Raw genomic sequence first — 21,220 nt, forward strand, 5'->3', positions numbered from 1 at the left:
TGAAAAAGCCAGTCTCAAAAGGATAATGTACTTTATGATTCAATTTATCTGACTTTCTCGAAAAGAAAAAGCTGTGGTGATGGAGAACAGATGTTGGCTGCCAGGAGTTGGTGTGGGCGGAGGCATGAATCAAAGGACAGCAGGAGGGAGTGTCTTTGTCGTGATGAAACAGCTCCGTATCCTAATGGTGGTGGCGGTTACAGGAATCTATACATGTGTCGTGTTAAAATTCATAGGACTGTGCAACAATAAAAAGTCAATTTTACTTATGTTAATTTACAAAATGGAGCAAACGAGAAAGGATTTAGGCCTATTTTTTTTTTCTGATAATAAACTAATAGCAAACAAAACATCCATTGATTCTGGGACTACAAAAACCAAATTATTAAAAGATTATCCTCTTCCATGTGAACAAAATCCTCTAATTTCTGTCAACATTTATTTGCAATGGCAAAGTCGATGTCGATTTATCCCACGCTCTATGCTTTCAAAATATCTGTAGACATGGAAATGCCATCCATACGTGAGAGACAAAATTTCCTATCTGAACAATGAGGAGCATTTCATCAGAGACTGGAGAAGAAAATGCTCACGCGGGAGGTGTGATAAATTTCTCAAGCCAGTGACGCCTGTTCATGGGATAAACCAAATGGGCCGCCTGCTGTCTATAATTACTCATGTTTAGGCTTACAAAGAGAAATTGTCGTTGGGGCTTTTTGCCGAGTTTATTTATTTTATTACATTTATTTGTTTTAATTTTTATTTTGAGTAAGAGAATAAAAAAAATATTGAGAGGAAAACAGCCTTCTATCTATTAAGCAGAGACCATTGGCAGAGAAAGGAAATAATAGCAAGAAATAGAAATTATAGAAGGTTATACACAGATTGTCTGATTTACTGCAGACATTTTCTTGAGAACAAAATATTTATACATTTTTAATACAGTGCAAACAATCTTAATAGATATTAAGCAAAACTTTTGTTTTTAATAAAAAAATAGACGTGATCCTACAGCAGAAACTCTTTATATGAATGGCTTGCAAATGTCACGAAGCCAATCAAAATGCTCTTAGACACTTAGAAAACATTCCGAAGATAACAGGCATGGTGATTTAAAAGCCTGCATTATTAAATAATTACTATTAAATGCTAGTGATGGGTCAATATTTAATATTCAAATTTTGAATCATAAATATTTTTATCAGTTTTTATATTTTTGTTTGCCAGATTTTTAATAATAAAAAATTATGCAGAGGTATTTTTTAAAAGCTATTACTAAAAGGTCAAAGTTATACAGTGTATGAACATAATTTAGAGTAAAATGTATTTCAAACTGGTATAGTAAGAAATTCATTATGCTTTAAATCGCACAATGAGGCATGCACTTGCAATCCAAAACAGAGCCATTCTTAGTGCCTATATTTTTATGCTTAATTGCATTTGGATTTGTTCTAAATTCTTCTCTTATTAAGTTAGAAAATGCTGTGGTTTAAAAAAATATTTTTCTTTATTCTTCTTTAATAGGACAACTTTTTAACCAAAAAGAAGTTTCTAAATTAGAATTGTCCATAGGAATATAAAAATAAAGTCAAAATAACAGAAAATATTAATTCAATTACAAACATTCAGCAAACCCCTTCTGTGTTATGAGCACTATTCCATGTATAGGAACACAACGGAGAACAGCACAAGAATCCCTAACCTTGTGGAGCCTGAATTCTAGTGGCAAACAGATCAATGACACTTCAGAACATGGTTAATGGCCTGGGGGAAGACTGAGCAGAGTAAGGGGGTAGACGAATGCTGGTTTGGTGTTGCTACTTCATATTCAGCAGTTGGGAAAAGCCTCTGTAATAAGACGCCATTTAAACAAATGCACGAAGGAGGTTAAGGATCTTGGGGAAAGAAGATCTGTCTGGTAGCTGAAGCAGATGGTCCAGAGGTCTTGCAGTGGAACACAGTCCCTATATTCAGGATGAGCAAAGACAGCAATGTGGCTAAAGCTCAGCAGGCCGGGAAGAGAGTACTGAAAGGCTAAGCCAGAAAGGTAAGTGTTAGTTTTATATTTCTGCGTAACAAATGGCCACAAATTCAGTGACTTACAACCACATTACTTACTATCTCACAGTTTCTATAGATCAGATGTCTCGGCCAGGTCCTCTACTCAGTCTCATAAGCCTGAAATTGATATGTAGGTGAGCTGCATTCTCATATGGAAACTCTAGAAAGAATTCTTTTCCTAGCTCATTCAAATTGTTGGTAGAACTTACTTCCTTTTGGGTGATTGACTTAGGTCACTCTCTTTTTATTTATTATTATTATTTCTTTGCTACTTAGCAGCTGGGATGACAGTCAGATCTTAAAAGCCACCTCAGATTCTTAGCATGTGGCCCAAGATGGTGGTTTGCTTTTTCAAAGCCAGTAGGAGAATTTCTCTCTCCAGTCTGCTAAGATGGTATAAGTCTTATACCTCAGGTACCCGGTAAAGAATGTGATTTAAGGAAGGAGTGATCCACAGTGTAGATACGTCAAGAAAGAGGAGCCTCAAAAATATCAATTGGATTTAACATGGAGGCTATTCATCCTTGATTGCGACAGGAGCTATTTAGGTGACGTAATAGGAATGAATGCCTGATGAGATGAGGTTCAAGAGACAATCAGAGAAGACAAAGTAGAGATTCTTATAAGAAATAGTTCTTCTATATGGAAAAGCAGGGCAATGGAGCATAAGCTAGAAGGAGATGTGGGAGGTTTGGCAGCATTTTTTATGTTAATAGACATGATCTAGTACAGAAGAAATAATTTATGATACAAGAGTAAGAAGAGATAATTGCTGGAGTAATATCTTGGACTCTAAAAAACGAGCAGGGAGACTTTAGACATGAAGCAAAGTTCATCCATAATAACAGGAAGAAAGGCAGAGTAGATGCTGGTAGGCTGGCAAATAAGGCGTGGGAAATTGTCAAATTCCTTTTCTCAGTGAAATAGAAACTGGATAAATCAGCTGAGAATGAGGAAGAGGGGAGATGTTTCAGAGATGCTGGGAACAAGTTGTTGCAAAGTTATGGTCCAGGAGAGCGGGAGGGGGGCAACTAGACCAGGGAAGTCTAGTCGGACTGGAGAGGTAGTGAAGGTGTCCATGAAGTTAGGGGTCATGAACTCTAATGAAACCTATAAGCATGGAAGTCAGATTATCCTAGCCCACTCAGCTACAAGGATGCAAGCATGAAGCAGGTGAACAAAACGTTGGATTTAACAAGTTTTTGTTGTGGCCTTCATTTTTTAAATCTATTTATCATCTATCTATCTCTATGTATGTATGTATGTATGTATCTATTCATCCATCCATCCATCCATCCATCCATCCATCCATCCATCCATCCGTCCATCCATCCATTTTACAATTCTCAGTGATGAACCATGCAATCTCAACTGGATGAGAAATAAAAAGAGGATATGTGGAGAGAGCTGTGAATGGTACAGACATAACTTTATAATCAGTGACTCGGGATAGTCAAGGAGCAGCTAGAAGGAATATACTAGAAAGGTATGAAATGGAAATCAGAAAATAGAATACTTAACATTAAGAGGGATGGGATTAATGACAAAATCTAGGGAATGACCATGGGAGCGGGTTGTGAAGTAGAGTAGAGAAAAGTCCGAAAGGCCAATGTATTAAAAGGATCACTTCTGTGGCTATGGCTTCACAAGATACATAAGAGGGGCAGTGCTGAAGAGTGAACCGCAAGTTAAAACCCTCATGAAATGAGGGGAGGTGGCCTCTTTAGGTCATCCCAGTAATATGGAGAAGCCAATGGTATGTGTGAGGCCACAGGCCTCGCCCCAGGGCTGTTTCGCAGCGGGTATAAAGGGCAGTCACGTGACAGGGCTGCAGGAGAGACATCCAGCTTCTAGTTAAATTAAGAGAAATGATCGAGGAGAGGGATTGGGGCTGAGGAGACACCACGGGTATCAGGAGCGGGTTGGGGAGCAGAGGCAGAGGGCACCAGGGCCACGGAAGGGAGTGGACGGACAAGGAAAATAATGGGTGACCATGAGGATGAAGGAGTTCTGCGAGGTGACCAGCCACCTGAGAGCGAGCAATGGTTATTGCCACAATAAGGAAACTCAGTTTAGTTAGGCAATTTTGGCATGGGTAGACAAGGAAGCACTAATTGCAAAATACTATAAAACCTGAAATTTCCCATTTCCTGATTTTAACTTGTTTTGCTACACAGGTTTAACGCTGCATTACTAAATCACGTGGTAATTATTTTAGAGGTCACTCTGTGACTTATTGCACAGTTAACGCAGTCTAGCTAGAATAATAAAAATTTCTGCAGAAATTTTTGTTAAAAGGAAGAAAAGCAATTAAAGAAAAGTTCAAGACACTCTGCTATAGGGAAACAGTATATCGCTTTTATTCATGCTAAATAGAATCTGAAGATCAGCAGGAATAAGTCAAATGTCTTGCACCAGTTTTTCAACATAAAATGCATGAGAAAGCCGATCTTTTAATCTGAATATCTCCTTTTAAAGCATTGTTTTAATTTTTCTGATTAAAAGAGAGCGTTTCTACCACATATCTAAAAAAAGAAACTATGTGAGAAAAAGAATAGGTTTTGGTATTCACCAGGCTGAGGTTCTCACAGGAAGCAGAAACAGTAAAAATTAAAAGTCACAGGATGAAAATTTTCAATTCAAGAATGAATGCTATATATCCTTGTGTGAAGTTTTGAGAACTGAACTGAAGTTTGTGTTCCAAATCAAACTTTTAATCGCTTTTAATAACTCTGGATGCAGCTACTTTCTCTTTTATTCTAAGATAAACTTTTCGGAACTCAGTACTGAATAAAATTGGAGAATGCTTGAGCAGAAAGTAATCTTAAGTATTATCCAATTTATTTGGTAGAAACTAAGGCCCAGAGAGGTTAAGTGAAAGACTCAAGGCCACATCACGAGTCATCAGCAGTGCTGGGATTTGTCCAAGAAGGAATCAGAAGGTTGATTTTTTAAAAACTTATTTCTGAAAACCAAAAGATGAAATAATGGTAATTTGTTTATGTATTTGTTTACTTACTTAGCTGCTTGGTCAATAAGTAGTAACGTTACCCACAATTTCTGTCTGACTTGCCTACAAATCAGAGGTTCCCATGACCCCCTTTTTGGATTGGATCATTTGCTGAAACAGCTCACAGAACGCAGCAAAAGTGCTTATGTTTACCAGTTCATCACGTTATAAAGGGTCTCATAAGGAATACAGGTGAATGGTCAGATGACAAGACACGTAAGGTGAGGTCTGGAAGTGTCCTGACTTTCCAGGAGCTTCTATCCTCATCTCTTCTTGAGTGTGGAGCCAAAAGTTCCAAGCTTCTAATCATGTCTTGGTCTGTCTGGTGACCAGCTCCCACCCAGGAGCTCGAGTGTCTCTTGCTCAGAAGAAAAGACCAGGTAGCTTAGAAAGCAATTTCCTCTGAGCTTTGGAGTGGGCTGTTGGGAGCTAAACTAAACCATTACAATTTTATGAAGATTTTTCAGATAAGAACAATAAACTTATTGACCAAAATTGAAGCACAAAAAGATTTACTTCCTGGAATAAGATGTCTAGTTAATAGTAAAATTTAGATCACAGTTCTTAGGAGTGATGTGACTTGGTTTCCAGTCCCAGTTAATGTGACAGGCAGTCTACGTGGCCTTCCTACAGCCTGCGTTGTAACTTCATGAATCAGCTATGCAGTGGTTATTAATGTGCGTGACTCAAAACAGAAGGGGAAATTCTTTCCCAGGATAAGTAACCATGTGCAGTTATACAATTACTTGTTCTCCTCTAGTTTCAGAGTTGTCCGGAATTCTATTCTTAATATTAGTTTTAGAAGGAAACTCTCCCTATCACTAGGAAATTCATTAGCCTTCCTTTCAGACTTCATCTCTCTGTAGGGAAGGCATTATATAAAAAGTTTGTAAAAATTGAATTGAGGAATGAGCCTGTGGGGTATAAAAAAGGAAAAACACTCTCCAGGAAATATTACATGTGCACGTGTGCATGCACACACACACACACACACACACACACACACACACACACATTCCTGTTATTTATTCACCTTAACTCTGAAACACAAAGAAAATTATGTTGCTTCATTTCAAGTTCATGACTAGCATTTTTGAACTCAAAGAATTTATGAAAACAGTCTCTGAGAAAAAAATCTATAAGTTCATAACAAATATTATGAAACCAGTTATATCTATTTTTCCCATTTTCCCCTCATTGGAACCTTAAGATATCCTTTATTATCTCAATATATTTTTCAAATGAACTTAGCAAAAAAGGTAAAATCACTCAAATAGTACTTCCTTCAAAGACTAGTGGCGGTGTGAGGAAAGAAGAAATGGAATGAAAGAGTAGATAGTAAACTTATTTTCCCCCTATTTAAGTATAAAGGGATCCTTTATTTTAAATCTGGCTTACAAACCCATAATTTAAGCTCATCTCAGTGGTATTATTATCATTAGTAGACAGATGGAGAAATTAAAGCGAAGTAATTAACTCCTGGTGACAGTAATGAAACTCTGGCTTCCCCCAATGTTACAATCACAGGCTTAACCTGAAAGTGCTTTAAAGGTTCTGTCATTTGGTCATAGAAGCAATTCATTTCTACTAGAACTAGAAATTAGTCTCAGTAGCTGAGAAATTTAGTGTTAGTTGGAAGTTTGCCCAACAAACAAGCAAAGCCAAGCATCCTTGGAAAACGTCTCTCCTATTTACTGTGTAAATCCCTGGAAGATCTTCAATTTGATTCTAGATAAGAGAAAAATAATCCCCACTATACACCATTACTAAGTTGAGGACTGAAACTTTTAATCCTGCTTCGAATTAGAGAGTCTGCAAAGATTTTGAGAGAAGATAAAAATAAAATAAAATTTAAGTTATCTGCTCAGGCCTTGGATGGATGGATGAGGATTAGATCAAGTTTATTATGGCACCTTAAATTTGTTTTTATAAATCAATTTTTATATTAGGTCTTAAGAATGTGTTTATTTTCCGATTTAGTATGTGAACATCAGAAAGAAGTAACATTCACCATATAACTAAGAGTGAATTTGGTGATTTCATTTGATATTGTAATCATGTAATATAGGCCAAGTAGCATTCATATCAGGCCCAATTAAACCTGCCTTCGATCATTTCTGTTAATTTAAAAACTTTCTATGCAAGAGGGTAAAGTTGTCCCATAATGTAACAAACTCATCACTGCCACATGATATTATAAATAAGGCTCCTTAATTATCTAACATTTTGTATTGAATACAATTGATCGTCCTTAATGTAGACTGGACCCATTGCTAGAGATAATTACCTATAATTGCAGCACTACCTTGAGGAAAACACTTTGCTTATATTAGTATAAAATGTAATTAAGTAAAGCAAAATAAACTTGCCTATTCTCTTTTTATCTCTTATCATTTTATCTTCGATTCTTTCTTTTCCTTCCACCTTCATAAAATTGAGTATCATTATTTTGTGTATTTTGTTTCCCTATATCCCATCCTTAGAATTGTATTCTTCTTCCTTTTCCTGACTCAATTCTTTATCTTACCGAAGACATATTGCAAACAATCACTTTGAGGCACTCCGTTACTATGAGACAGCCATGCTATGCCATAGAACAAGAGATATCTGTGAATTTCACTTAGCAAGTTAGGGTAAAAAATCCTGGGCTAGAGCATATGCTATCAGAAGGAATACGTTGTCGAGGGGTAGGTAATTGTCTCTATTTTCTCCAGCATGATACCTCTAGCACAGTTCACTCATATTTATTAAATAGAACTAACAAAGTATAAATCGAAAAGCAAAGTCAAACCTTGCTGAAAACCATTAAAAACAGTGCCCTTCTAGGGGTTGTTAGCTTCTGTAAGTTGAAGCAGAAATGACAAGTTCTGACCTGCTTCTTCGAGCCCCTACTTGAAAATCTGATGATAGAAATGTGGTCCTTTGGCCAGAGGAAATTGAGGAGCTGATGGGAGGCCGTGGTAAGGAATGGTGACGAGACTTTTTCACTGATATGCCTGGAGACTGCTGCCTCTCAGTTCTCGATGAGAGTAAATTTGGAGAATACCAGGGTTTTCTGAATGTAATTATTCCTTGGGCAAGGGATTCCACAAACGGAGGAAAAATAATTGGAAGGCAGTGTGGGGAAGAATTTAACTTGCATTATCTATACATACAAACGTTGTTATTCTCTGTTGCTGCCCAAAGTTGAAAGTGAGCTCGAAACCTCCAGACAAAAGGTTTCTAGAGAAATTCGGAGACTCTGACTTCACTTTTTTTTTTTTCTTTTAGAAAGTGTGAAGTGCATATAAGTTGCTGTAAATGAGAAAGAAAGTGGTGATTAGTGTCAAGGGTAATGTATGTGTCTACAGAGGAGGCTGAAAAGCAGACTCACTGTCTCATACATCTCAGTGGAAGTTTTTGCATGTGCTCATGTTCAAGTCCTGCTCATTTGGAGGGGAGAGAGCGTGAAGGAATATAGAGCCCAAAACAGGAAAAAAGCATCATCAGATAAGAATTTTAGAAAGGATGAGTTGAAAATAATGGTTCTTCGTTTAAGCAAGGAAGGAAAAGGCAGAGCTTTCAGGGGAAGAGCTAAGTTCAGTTTGGGGTAGTTATAGTATTAGACGAATAAGAATTAAGTATGTGTCCACTTATGCAAGCTTAAAAAAATTTGTCAATGAACATAAAGATATAGCATGTATTTTATAACTCTCTTCCCATAATTATGTACAAATTTGTACAAATTTCACAAATTGGTGTCTATGTAGGGGATGGCCTGAGTGTTAAACGCCTTGCAGTTGGCAATGCCTGCGGACTTGTGATGGGAATGGGACCTACAGGGGTGAGTAACTGCATGTGGACAGGGCATGTGCTTAAGTGTGGAGGATGTGTATGTAGAAGCTAGTGTGCCTTGAGGTGAAGACCACATGCCTGCCACATTAAAGAATATGCTTATGGTGGGAAAAAGTGGATAAATACATACAGTCACTCATGTATTTCTCTGGGAAGTAAGTTGTTCTTGTTTTAAATCAGCGTTTTCTAGACTACAGAGCTGTGTTTCTTAGGACACGGTGCCTGCTAAGCTGTGGAGAGGTGCTCTGTGAAGAAAGCATCTTGTGTCGAAACTAGTTTGGGAGAAGTTGCAGGCAGCATCTGATCTCTGAGAGTCCCAAAGTACCCACGGGGCTGACGAAGGCTCTGAGAATCCTACAGCAAGGAAACCCACTTCCCGCTTTTTTTGAATACAGCATTTTCAAACTCATTTGACCATAAAGCGTCTTCATTCAAAGACATACACATTTAATTACTAAAAGAATACCGGTGTTCTGAAAAACACTGTTTGGAAAAAGCTGATATAAACATGTCCAGAGCAGCAGAAACAGGCTGATAATGATGAAAGTGACTTTGGTAAATACAGGCAAATCCAATACACAGTTATCAGGTCAAATATAATTCCTTTCAGACTCAATCATTCCTGAAAATTATCTTCAAAGCTAAATTAGCTCTCAAACTTCTTAGGCAGTTAGGCCTTTGTGTACAGCTATGAATTCTATGAGATTTGCATTTTAAAAGAGGAAAGATTTCAGGCTTTTCTATACAAATGGAGGAGCTTTCAAAGTGTATTCTATCTATGCGTTGTCCTTTCAGTGGCTGAAAACTCTACTTTGCAATCTGACAAATACGACATCTTTTGAATAATGCAAAGTAAGTGCTAACTGATTTCACGGTCACACCTACAGCTTTGTAAAAATGGATTAGGAACATAAAGAAAAAAGCAGACTATACTATAATACTGATAATAATTTTAGTAGGGAACGAACATGATAAGCACCTGCTTTGCATCAGATACCACAGCAGGTACACTATATAGGTTTAGGTTGAGGACAATATGTCCAATCCTCGCCTGAAAACGTGCGTGCATGCATACACACACACACACACACACACACACGCCCTGAGGCAAGAGAACTCATCAACAACAACAAAAAAAGAAAAATTATAGCTGGCATTTATTGAGCACTTACTATGTGTTGGGCACTGTCGTAAATATTTCACATTAATAATTCATGTCAGTCTCACAACACCTCACTGCCGTCTCTGTTTCACAAATAAAAAAAGCAATCGGCCACCCTGCTATGCGACAGAAGAGCAAACTATTGTTTGGGCTCAGGGATGTTTCTTTCCACTTTTCTGTTGTCCTCGCCTGATAATATTCGCATACTTTGCATTCCCTAATTTTATAATAAACCGATGTAATTTTAACAGTTACCAAAAAGTGGCTCATGTTAGAGCCTTTTGATAATTTCAAGCAGTAGTATTCCTAAAGGACATTAACACAGGCGTATAAAAGGATGCACCTGTGTTAATTCGAATGCCTCTATTTCTGTGCTCGATGTCTCCCTTCGTTCTCACACTCCAGTCCTGAGAGGAGTTCCTTGAATTTACTTCTGTAGACAGGTTTTTACATATTCAGCAATAAAATCCATCAGTACACTCTAAAAGCAATCGAAACTTGTCTGCGTTTATGAATTTCTGTCCTGAACTCAATGCTATATTGCTAAAGTATTAGGTCAAAACAAATATTTTTTCCTAACACTGTTGAAAGGCTGCCTGTTCCAACCAAACAAAATGCTCTCCATATGCCTCTTGCTGGTGTCTACACCTGATAAGAAGCCATATTTGATGTCAGGGTGATTAAAGCTAGAATGCAGATTTTAGGTAAGTATCCATCCCTCAACTAATAGAAACTGAGAACTCTACTTAGATCAAAGATTAAATCAACTTCTCTGCCATTGACCAATGGAGAGAATCGCAGATGTCACGTTTTAAGAAAAAACCTCAACAGACTAAGCAAGCAAACTAAAAGGAAGCAAGGAAGACAATATTTATTAGAGCATTTTCCTCTAATGTAAGGAAGTGCATGGAACTTCACTACGTTTATTAATTGCTCAGAATCTCCTGGGAGGGAGTTCATTACCACTTCTATTAATGGATGTTAAAGGGTAGACATGCCCTGGGGGAGGAGGGGACACAGTTGGTAACAGAGCTGGGATCCGACCCCAACACTAATATGAAAGTCTGGTGTTCTTTCTATTACCGTATATCCCTTCCTCAGGAAAAGAAAGAGAGAAGATTTACAGTTGGACAAAATAACTGCTTTCAAACGCGACCACAGAGAAAAGGCACGAGATTTGTTCTCCATCAATCCAAGAAGGAGAGCTGGGACCACAACCAGGTGCTGAAACTTAGGCTGAGATGAGGGATCCTTTCCCAACACTAAGCTGTTTGAAAATGGAAGAGTGAGGGGCCCCTGAGTGAGTTCCTGCCACAACAGGGATCCAAGAAGAAGCTGAAGTGTCGAGGTCTCTTCCGATCTCTAAAATTATTTAATTCTAAGATTCTAAACGAAATATCTATTCTTTAGGAAATCCTTGATATCAAGAACACTTCTCTCCCAATCTCCATTTCTACCCTGTCTCAGCTGTGTGACCCGAGGAAATCCAACTACTGTTTCTCAGTTTTCATATCCATGATACAGAAATACAATCATTTTCCGGGTAAGGTTATTAGAAGATCAAATACAATAAGATATTTGAAAGGCTAAATCGTAAAGCACACATAGTGCTGGTTACCCCTTCAAGCATGTCTGTGAGGTCTGAGTCAGTGTCGGGATCAGAGGAGGTATCCTGGAGATGCTTCCTGTCATCTTCTCATGAATGACACCGAAAGCACAGGAGAGGAAGTTTGCCAGGATGTGGGGCTCTCCCCTCATAAGTGCGTCCGCATCAATCATGAGTGTGCATTTGTTATTAACTTGCATGTTGTCCTGCTTGTTCACTCCCAAAGAAAAAAAACAGTGTTCTTAGGAATTGCCTTCAGGGCTTTTGACGTGAATTTTAGTAAATTCTATGCAAAAACATCAATTTAAGTCAGCTTTTCACATGCCACTTACATTCTCTAACTTTTCCATTGGTGTATTCAATAAAGTTCAATACTATCCTGTTTTATAATTAATCATAAATATGCTATTCTCTCTCAAAAAAGGGCTGTTGGTCACCAATCAATGTCTATTGACCTTATTTAATTTAGAAAATGTTTTAGATGTACATAAGAATTAATGTTGTGAAACCATCAGAACTTTCGCTGCAATCTTACTTTTTAGTACTTAAAATAGTTAACTGGAAGACTTTTAAAAGAAAATGAAACCTATTCAGAATATACAGGACTATTAAGATGCACGAATATGATTTTTTAAATTATCTCTGAAGTTAAGTTGCTATTGATAAGAAAAGATGCTGCAGAAGTATTCAATTATATGTACAATTTTAAAAACACTATATCTGGTGATTAAAGTAAGAAACTTGCATAACTTTTTTTTTTTGCGTGCAGAAAAAGAGTAATGGTAGGAAATTAAAACTCTCAGCAAGTTTAATTCCATTTGAATAGAAAAAAATTATCATTTAAAACTCTGTTGTTGGTCTATGTCCAAGGTTAGTTTCAGCTTGTAGGGGTTCAGACGTGCTCAAAGGATTCCAGAAAGAAACTTATTCTGATCCACTGTCCTGTGGCCTATGGAGCATGCCTAGGCCCCCATCGTGTGAGATGCTAGTGACAACTGCATTTCTTTATCACTCTGAGTACTCTTATGGAGAAAACTATATGTCATAGCTTAAGGAGGCTTCCCTTATCACTCCCATCTCTCAAGTTAAGAACATACCTTTGGGAGATTTAAAAATATGTAGGGTTTTTTTAATTGTTGTTATTCTTTAAGTTTTAGAAGCAACAAAATTGAAGAGAGAGAGAGAGAAAGAGAGAGAGAGAGAGAGAGAGAGAGAGAGAGAGAGAGAGAGAGAGAGAATGTGTATTTAAGGAGATAAATTAGCAAAACACGCCCCCCCCCAAAAAAAATTAAAGCCCTTGTAATTTGGACCTTAACCTCCTAAGCACAAATACTTGACAATAAAAAATAAGAATTCATGTTTTGTAAGAAAGCAAAATAGTCTCAAAATCACATATATGAACAAATACATATCCAACAATACAAGCTATGATATATATGTATATACATGAAATATACATTTAAATGTTACATAAAGTAGGGAAAATGTTAGAGTAGAAGTCTAATATTTATTTCTTTGATAGTCTCACTCATAGATCTGTGTATTATAAAACACAACAATCAGAATTCTATTGTTTTAAAAATTATTGGACTTTTATTCCTGTGAAAGGAATAAAAGTCAGATATCATCAGTACAAATGTATAGTTAAAATGAAATTAAACAAAACATGCAACCAAAAAAATACTTCTTATTTCAGACCTAATGTTTTTCCAAGTCAGTACCTCAGAGACTACCAAATCAGCAGAAAAAAGATAAATTATGTCAGAAGTAAAAAACGTGAAGCACCAGAAGTCAAAGGCTATGACAAGTCTATAATAGTTTATAGCAAGAGAAAGCCACAAATTTGGCAAAGCACAAGAGGAAAAAAAATAATAACCTAGACATTTCAAAATCGGTTTTCAAAAATGATTTTTTTCCTAGAAAACACAGTTCTTTGCTGTTAAATTTGTTTTCCTTAAACATAATCAAAATCAAATGAACAGGAATCAGGGGTATTAAAATCAAAACTGGAAATTTGTCTTGCTATCCTCTAAATCTCAAGTATTATATTCCTATTTCCTTCTAAAGATCGTACCCTAAACTTGACCCTTTTGTTCCTAGCCTCCCTTGAAGGCACTGAATGTGTTCACTAATTTTCATTTCATTAAGACATTCCAGTCCCCTGATTTGTTTCGAAGGCAGTGTCTAATTTTTGTGTAGTGTGCTGCTGTTAATGACACTTATTATAAAAATAATACTGAAGCTCGTCCATCAGCAAAAAGAGTAATAGAGTGCTATGCATCTTATCTGGAAAACATGGATCCTGACAGTCGTTCTAAATTATCTCATGTGAATTCAGCCACGTGGGTCTGAGCTAACCACTGTGCTAGGCTGGTAATAGGTATTTTCTGGGTTATCAGTGACATTGAAAGCAAGACTTTTTAGCCGGCCCATACGCACTTAAAACTAAAAATAACTGCAACAAAATTTTTTTGAGAATAACAGCACACGACTATAAAAATAGTAAATGTCTTCCCAAACAAAATATGATGACGACAAGAACAATAACAACAAAAATAACGTGTTTAAGAGACACACCCTAAAGGAAGCCAGAGAGAAGATGGTGGCCTCACCAGAACCCACGGACACGTATTTTTCCACATGAATATAAATTACTCTAAATTATTCTATACTACCTCTTAAGTCAAAATGCAAAGCTAAGGATCAGGAAAAGTCAGAAAAGGAGAGTGCCAGCAGCACAGATTCCAGCATAAGTCACAGATTCTTTACTAAAATAAATCGCTGGCTACAAATGGGTCCGTGGGGGCCAGGGCAGACAGCAAACGAATTTAAGATAGTGTCTCTTCCCGGAGCGTGATATCTATGTTTCATCAAAAGAAGAATGTCTAAGATTGCAAACAGGATTCTCTCCCATTTTTATCTTCATTTATACTATACACATATTGCAGGGTACTAGTTTCCATGTACACATAATTATAAAAATGATTATGCAGTTAAAAAACAACATACTATTGTCTCAAATGTATTATGAAGTTAAAAAAGAAATATTTATTCCACTTAATACTCTTCTTAGTAGTAAAACACCATGCAACTTCCTAAAAATTGTTATCTTATCTTCCATATTAAAGCAAATTGTACTCATATGCAAAATTAGCTCCGATCTACTGTCTGTTTTGATACGGGTCTATTTTAGCTTATGTTTTATATTTAATAGTATAACAACAAAATAAGCTTTAAAAAAGAGAATAATCAGCTTATCTTCTAGCATCATAAACCTGCAATGTCACCTCTAATCGACATATTTTCATCCTAGAAATGTACTTGATTTAAAAAGCGCCATTTTGATAAGTAACAAAAATTATTTAACGGCATGCTCATCATTTCTATTTACTTTCTTACTGTCAAAGAATTTCATTGCCTTCATAAGAACACGATACATATTTTTTTTTTTTCTTCTAAGGGCTGATAACCTTTGACAACATGAAACACAAACCGAAATGTGAACTTGAATGATGGCTGTTTCAATATAACTTGTTGCAATGAAGAAGGCAAGGCATGTGAGAGTTGACATTTAAGCATTTGCGAGAACTGTGACTTTCGAACTCAGCCGGCTTTCAGTAACGCTCTCCGGCTGTTGACTTCAACAGCATTGGTGCAGGCAGAGACCCACCTCAGGCTCAGCGCTAGCAGTTGCTCCTTTGACTTTAGTAGTTCCCCCACTTTAAAACTGGCGTAGCCGAGGAAGCTTCGCTGAAAACGAGAGAGAGAATGGTTTGCATTAACTTCTGAGGTTCCTAATAGTTTTTACTCTCACACTCATCACCCAAAATTTATCTTTAGAAGAATTAAATGTTAAATCTATTAGCCCCACAAAGAGTGCACTGACAGATACGACCATCACTAATATTATCCACCTAATGGGATGAAGTCGGTGGGGTGAAAATGCATCCTTTTCATTAAAAACAAAGAGACGAATAGTCTGGAAAATAACAAAATGTATAATACAGAAGCCAGGACTTTCCCACTAACTAATATTCTTCCCATATCAAAGCTGGGGTAAAGAAAGGTGAGAAACTTTCAATATTTACCAATGCCGTCGTCGTTCGTATTAGAATTCCTCAAGTCACTGGCAGCAACAACTTTGTATTCCAGATATGAGCAAATCTGTTAGTTGGAGCTATTTTTATGTGGGACTCTGCACAAGTTATAAATAGAAATGCTGTATTTCTTTCTCCCCCACCACAGCAATGTTTAAACGCATTTGTTTCCTTTGTTATTTCTGTGCTAGCATGGGACAATTTCATCCCAACATACAAAAAGGAATGGTACTTATTCAGTCATATTTTCTAAAATTGCTTTTTTAACCTATCATGCTGGGTATTGACTATCTATGAATATCTACTTTCTACACTCTTCGACTCATAATGTAAAGAATAAAACTCAAAATTGGTTTTTCTTTTTCTAGGATAAAAATCTTTCATCTCTTTTTAATATTCCTGGCAACTTCTGATTTAAAAGTCGCAATGTTATGGTATAACATAAATAGGATTTCTCATTCTCGCCTCAAGGTCAAGAAGTAAACACAAACATATCAAACTCATAGTATTACCAATGCCATTGCTGCCTAACACATTGTAATATGCTGCAAGAAGTCAACTACGTGTTCCAGAACATTCTCTCTTCATAGGTCCGTTGCCAGGCTGCACTACGGTGGGAGACTGGAAACCAGATAGGTCTTTTCAGAGGAAACTGTGCAGTTATTCTTTATGTAAAAGGTTGCATTTACAGTGAGCAGTAGTAGAGACTAGGGACAAAAACTTCTGGTCAGAATTTTTCTTCTCCTTTCAAAGCTCTAACTGAGAACTGTCCCAAAAGGCTTAAAAGACAAACGATTAAAATAACAGTTCTAAAGCTGAAGATGTTTGTATGTTAGTAATGATAACCCAATTAACTAACTTGAAACTCAAAGAGCTGGTTTAGACACTAAGTCAGCAAAACCAGAAAAACGTGAGACCAAATAATTAGGCGAAGGACATTAGGTGAAAATTGAGAGTTTGTAGCAGTGAGCGCTGATAGGTTGATGAGTGACGAAATCAGAGTGGATCAAGGCAGAAAAAAATCATCCAAGAGCTGCGTGAACGAAGCACGTAGAATTTAGGATGACTTTTCACCAAGGGGCAGAGGGATGCACCTGAATGAAAGCATCGTCAGAGACACCTCCTAGATCATCCTTATACTAAAGAGCACATGTTCTCCTATGGATACACTCTGCTATTTATTCTCTATTCCCTGTCTTGTTGGATTTTTCTGTTGTCACTTATCACCAAATACACACACACACACACACACACACACACACACATCTGCTTATTTTGTACTTCCCTCCAAATAATTAACAGTTGAAGTTCCATGAGAAGCTTTTTTTTCTGATGAACCCTCACTGCCTAGCACACAGGAGTCATGTGATAAATATTTACTGACAATAAATGAATGAATGAATGAATGAATGAATGAATGCATGGGCACTAGTTTCAAGTAAGTCATACTATTAGATGCAGGAGAAATGCTCTTTCTGAAGATACTTGTAAACTACTATAATTTACTGAAAATGAGAAATCAAAACATTTTAGAGTGCTGATTATATACCACTGTAGTGAATTTTATTTTAGCATTTTATATTTTAAAGAGATGTCTATCTCACTTCTTCTTTCACTCATAATCAGGTTTTTAAGTGTAAATTCACACTTCTCATTACCCTCATTCAAAGAAAACTCTTAAATGATCAAAAATTTCACGATGCTTCAAATTTCAAATTTGTTTTTTTCTCCTATTGAGATTTTGAAGGGAGAAGTAGTTTTAGAATTAATATAAAAAAGCTACATGTGTCGTGAATGTTATTGTGGTATATTCACCAAGAAAAGCAGCAGCAAATGCCTCAAACAGGAATGTAGCAAGAAGAGACAGGTGGAGTGGCTATTTTCAGACATGCCCTGCAGACACACCATAAGTCACAGCTGCAAATAGAGTTTGTGACCATAAGCCATTGACTGCCTCCCTTGTCCACCAGACCAGGAGTTCCTGGGGAAGCAGGACTTTGGCTTGTCCATCTTTGAGCCAAAGCCCAGTGCCCGGAACATAGGGGCCACATAGTATGCCTATTGCTGTGTTGTGAGTGCTTGCAATTTGCCAAGAACAATTCCTATGAGTGAATCTTTTCCATCACAGCTGTCAGCCACATGCTTAATCTCAAAGGATAACAGGAGAGCTTATAGGAATAATAGAACATGGTAAAGATCAGTTTCAGAAATGGCATCATAGCATTACATTATGAAAATGTGTCAAACCAAATAAACCAGAGGAGGTGTTATTTAAGTATAAATACCATTTCATTTATTCTAAAAATAACTGGATATTGGGACTACATGTTGCATAATAAGCATTAATAAATTCCCAACTTTCAAAACAATATATTAGTGTTTCATAACACAACACCAACAGTGAAATTGCCTATATGCTTACTATTTGCAGGTTTTCATGTATTTGCTTCACCTCAATATAAAGAAAACTAGGACTTTTCCACCCCCAAAGTTGGAATGCACACCATTCATTTACATGAATATTTATTGGACTCTTAGTAAAAGAATGAACTAGAGGGAAAACAATCTTCTCTATTTGTGAAACTTGAATTCCCATGGTGGAAAAATAGCACACAAGAACGTAAAATGAATAATTTTGTTCAAATTAAAGAAAAAAAAATAATGTAATATAAAGCTATTCCATCTTTGTTGCCACTGTAATCATAATCATAGAAATTAAGAAAATCCTTTAAAAATATATTTGTTATTATAAATATAACTCAAAAAAATGTTTTCCGTCTCTTTTTTGTTGCTGTTTCTAAAATTCTCGTCTTAAAGATTTTAAACTAGGAGCTTCAGTATCAGAGAAAAATTAAAAAGACAGACAAAAAATGTAAAAGTTGGAGTACAGAAGTCTGAAGTGTAGTCCTAAATCAGTAATTCCGTTTAAAAATAGAAATTTGGGGAATTAAATTACTTCTCCCAGTCCCCAGGCTAGCCATCCACTGATGAGGATTGCCAGGCCTCGCTTCCCTGTCTTCTTCTCTTGCAAATCTGTGATCTTGGATGAGTTATTCCACCACTTTAGACTGTAGTTTGTGTATGAAAAAGTTCATGTAATCTCTGTCTCTTTCTCAAAGCTATTGTTATTAGAGTCAAAAAGACCCAGGAAAAGAACTTAGTACGTTGCTGGGAAAATAGAAAGCATTCCATGAATGTTATCTTGCACAGTAATTAACATAATACACCCAGAAATCAGATGACTTCAAAGTGTTATTATAAGTCCACTTTAAATATTTTTTTAAAAAGGCAGAGAATTTAAAAATATAGCCTATGAGAAATTCCTGCAAGCAATAGATATATTTCAAATATCTCTCTCTATGTAGATATGTAGATAAAAAGTGAAAAAAAAATGCAAAGGTTATACAGTCTGTTATAGTTATTATTGTAGAGCACATGTTATTACATGATTCCTTATAGCTCAAATTTTTATCAGATCATGTCGAATGTTTATCAGGGCCCAAGAACTGTCTACCTGGAATGAAAGAATGTGGAGGCTTATTCAGGCACTGCCAGTCTGTAGGTGAAAAAACCAGGGCCCGAAGGAGTTAAATAGTTTATACCTGGTCACAGAACTAGTTAATAGTTAATATGCAGAGGCCAAGTTCCAATCCAGGTTTCTTGTTTTTTTGGTCCAGCATTCTTTCATCTCCATCACACTGTGCCTCATTTCAAGGACAGGTGGCAATCCCTTTCCTTCGACAGGCTCTCTGCCTGCACGACATGTGGCTCTGACCTTTCTTGCCTGCTCATGACAGTGCAACACTCGCAATTATCATTCCGGTCCAAGCACCCAAAGCAGACGATCATTAAATTGCTTGATGCACGATTTCAATCACTCACCTGGCTGGAGAGTGATATCAAGCAGGGTGGGAAAAAAGCAAAGCTCCTGTCTCATTCCCTGGCTGCTCTCTACGGGGAGTGGACACATAAACAGTTTATTTTACCAGCGTTTGCAGGAACTCTGGGCAAGGCACAGATATCCAGAATGCTCACGGGGCTTGCGCGCCTCCCTGCAGCAGGTTTGCAAGGGCCCCCAGTGGGGTAGCATTACACGAGGCGTCGGAGGATGTAAAACCGCAAACGCGTTGCCATGAGCTGACCAACCTCCATCGCGGTTGTTCATCTCGCCAAGCCTTTATTCAAAGCACGGGCTTCCTTTATACTGCAGTTTGTATAGACATTCCAAGGATTCCCAAGAGTCCTGCTTAGAGCCGCACCATACAAGCGACAGCCACTAGCCTGAAGACCCAGCTTGCGCCTACTCTAAATTGCGAAGCGCTCCAAGTGTAAAATACACATCTATCCCTGAAGACATAGCATGAAAAAAAGAGTGTGATTAAAATCTATTAATTATTTATTAACAAATTGTATTGAAAACATCTTGAAATGATTGTATGGCACGTGTAGTATTGGGTTAAATAAAATATTAAAATTAATCTCATCCATTTCCTCCTACTGTTTAAAAAGCCTGGGCTACTAGAGAATTTAAAATTACACGTGACACATATGTGGCACACGCACATTATATTTCTATTGAACAGTGCTGGTCTAGAGATGAAATGAACTTATAAATAATACTCTGACCTGTTCTTATAAAACTACACACAGGCCCTGTGGTGTAAGTTTTCAGAGGTCTTTGAAGAGCCGAAGTTGATCGCATGAGGTTAACACACAATCGCTCTCTCATATAACCTAGCAGACCGACCCTTTTTCAGAGACTAGGGTTTTTTTGTTTTTTGTTTTTCCACTGTCAACATTAACAGTTATGGTTACATGGTTCCCCAGCCCACAGGAAGAGAAACTGGATACACGAACTATTCATACTGAAAAAGAGACATCAAGTTTATATTTGTGCTCACAGGAGAGCCAACATTTCAATATCTGCCACACAAAGTGCACTACTAGGCAGCAGAAGCCTGAGAAGCATCGAAACCAGCAGGAAGGGAAGCTCGTCTGTCCTCACCGTGGGCAAGTCCAGAAAGAAGCTCTCCCCTCCCTTCCCCCTCGCCACAGCGCTGAGCAGTAAGAGGAAGAAAGGGGAGAACCATGTGTGAGAATCAGACCACGTCCCCTGCCCAGCTCAAGTTCCCAGAGGCACGGAGATGCGCAGCCCGCAGCGGAAAACGGCGGGAGGAGAGGATGGAAGAAAATAATTTAAAATCAGAGAAGAGAGTCAAGATTTAGAATGAATGAGATGTATCCCCAAGAATCTGAATCAAAAAAAAAAAAAAAAAAAGAATAGGGAAACTTATGTAATTGATGTCATGAAAGCGTCAAGCAAGGGAGATTTAGCACAGCAGTTAGGGGAGGGCGAGCAGTTAGAGAAGCAAAATTTAAGCCAACTGCTCTTTCTCGAACCTCAAAAAATAAACGGTTATTAACAGTTACAAATTTCAAAAGGCCTTACA

At 37.2% G+C, this 21,220-nt stretch overlaps 1 protein-coding gene across 7 annotated transcripts in view; it reads right to left on the bottom strand.

Annotated features, from left to right (window-relative positions):
* The window catches only part of INPP4B (inositol polyphosphate-4-phosphatase type II B), a 553,469-nt gene that overhangs the window by 178,391 nt on the left and 353,858 nt on the right, over positions 1-21,220 (bottom strand). For 6 of the 7 annotated variants that reach the window (XM_036233518.1, XM_036233519.1, XM_036233517.1 and 3 more), the window contains one exon: positions 15,344-15,423. In XM_036233518.1, coding sequence (XP_036089411.1) covers positions 15,344-15,423 — 80 coding nt within the window. Of the gene's footprint in view, positions 1-15,343; positions 15,424-15,761; positions 21,021-21,220 lie in introns of those variants that run through there. The other variant, XM_016123282.2, reaches the window with a different exon arrangement.

This window comes from Rousettus aegyptiacus, unplaced genomic scaffold, assembly GCF_014176215.1.
Source record: "Rousettus aegyptiacus isolate mRouAeg1 unplaced genomic scaffold, mRouAeg1.p scaffold_m13_p_16, whole genome shotgun sequence".
In the NCBI taxonomy this organism is placed as follows: Eukaryota; Metazoa; Chordata; class Mammalia; order Chiroptera; family Pteropodidae; genus Rousettus; species Rousettus aegyptiacus.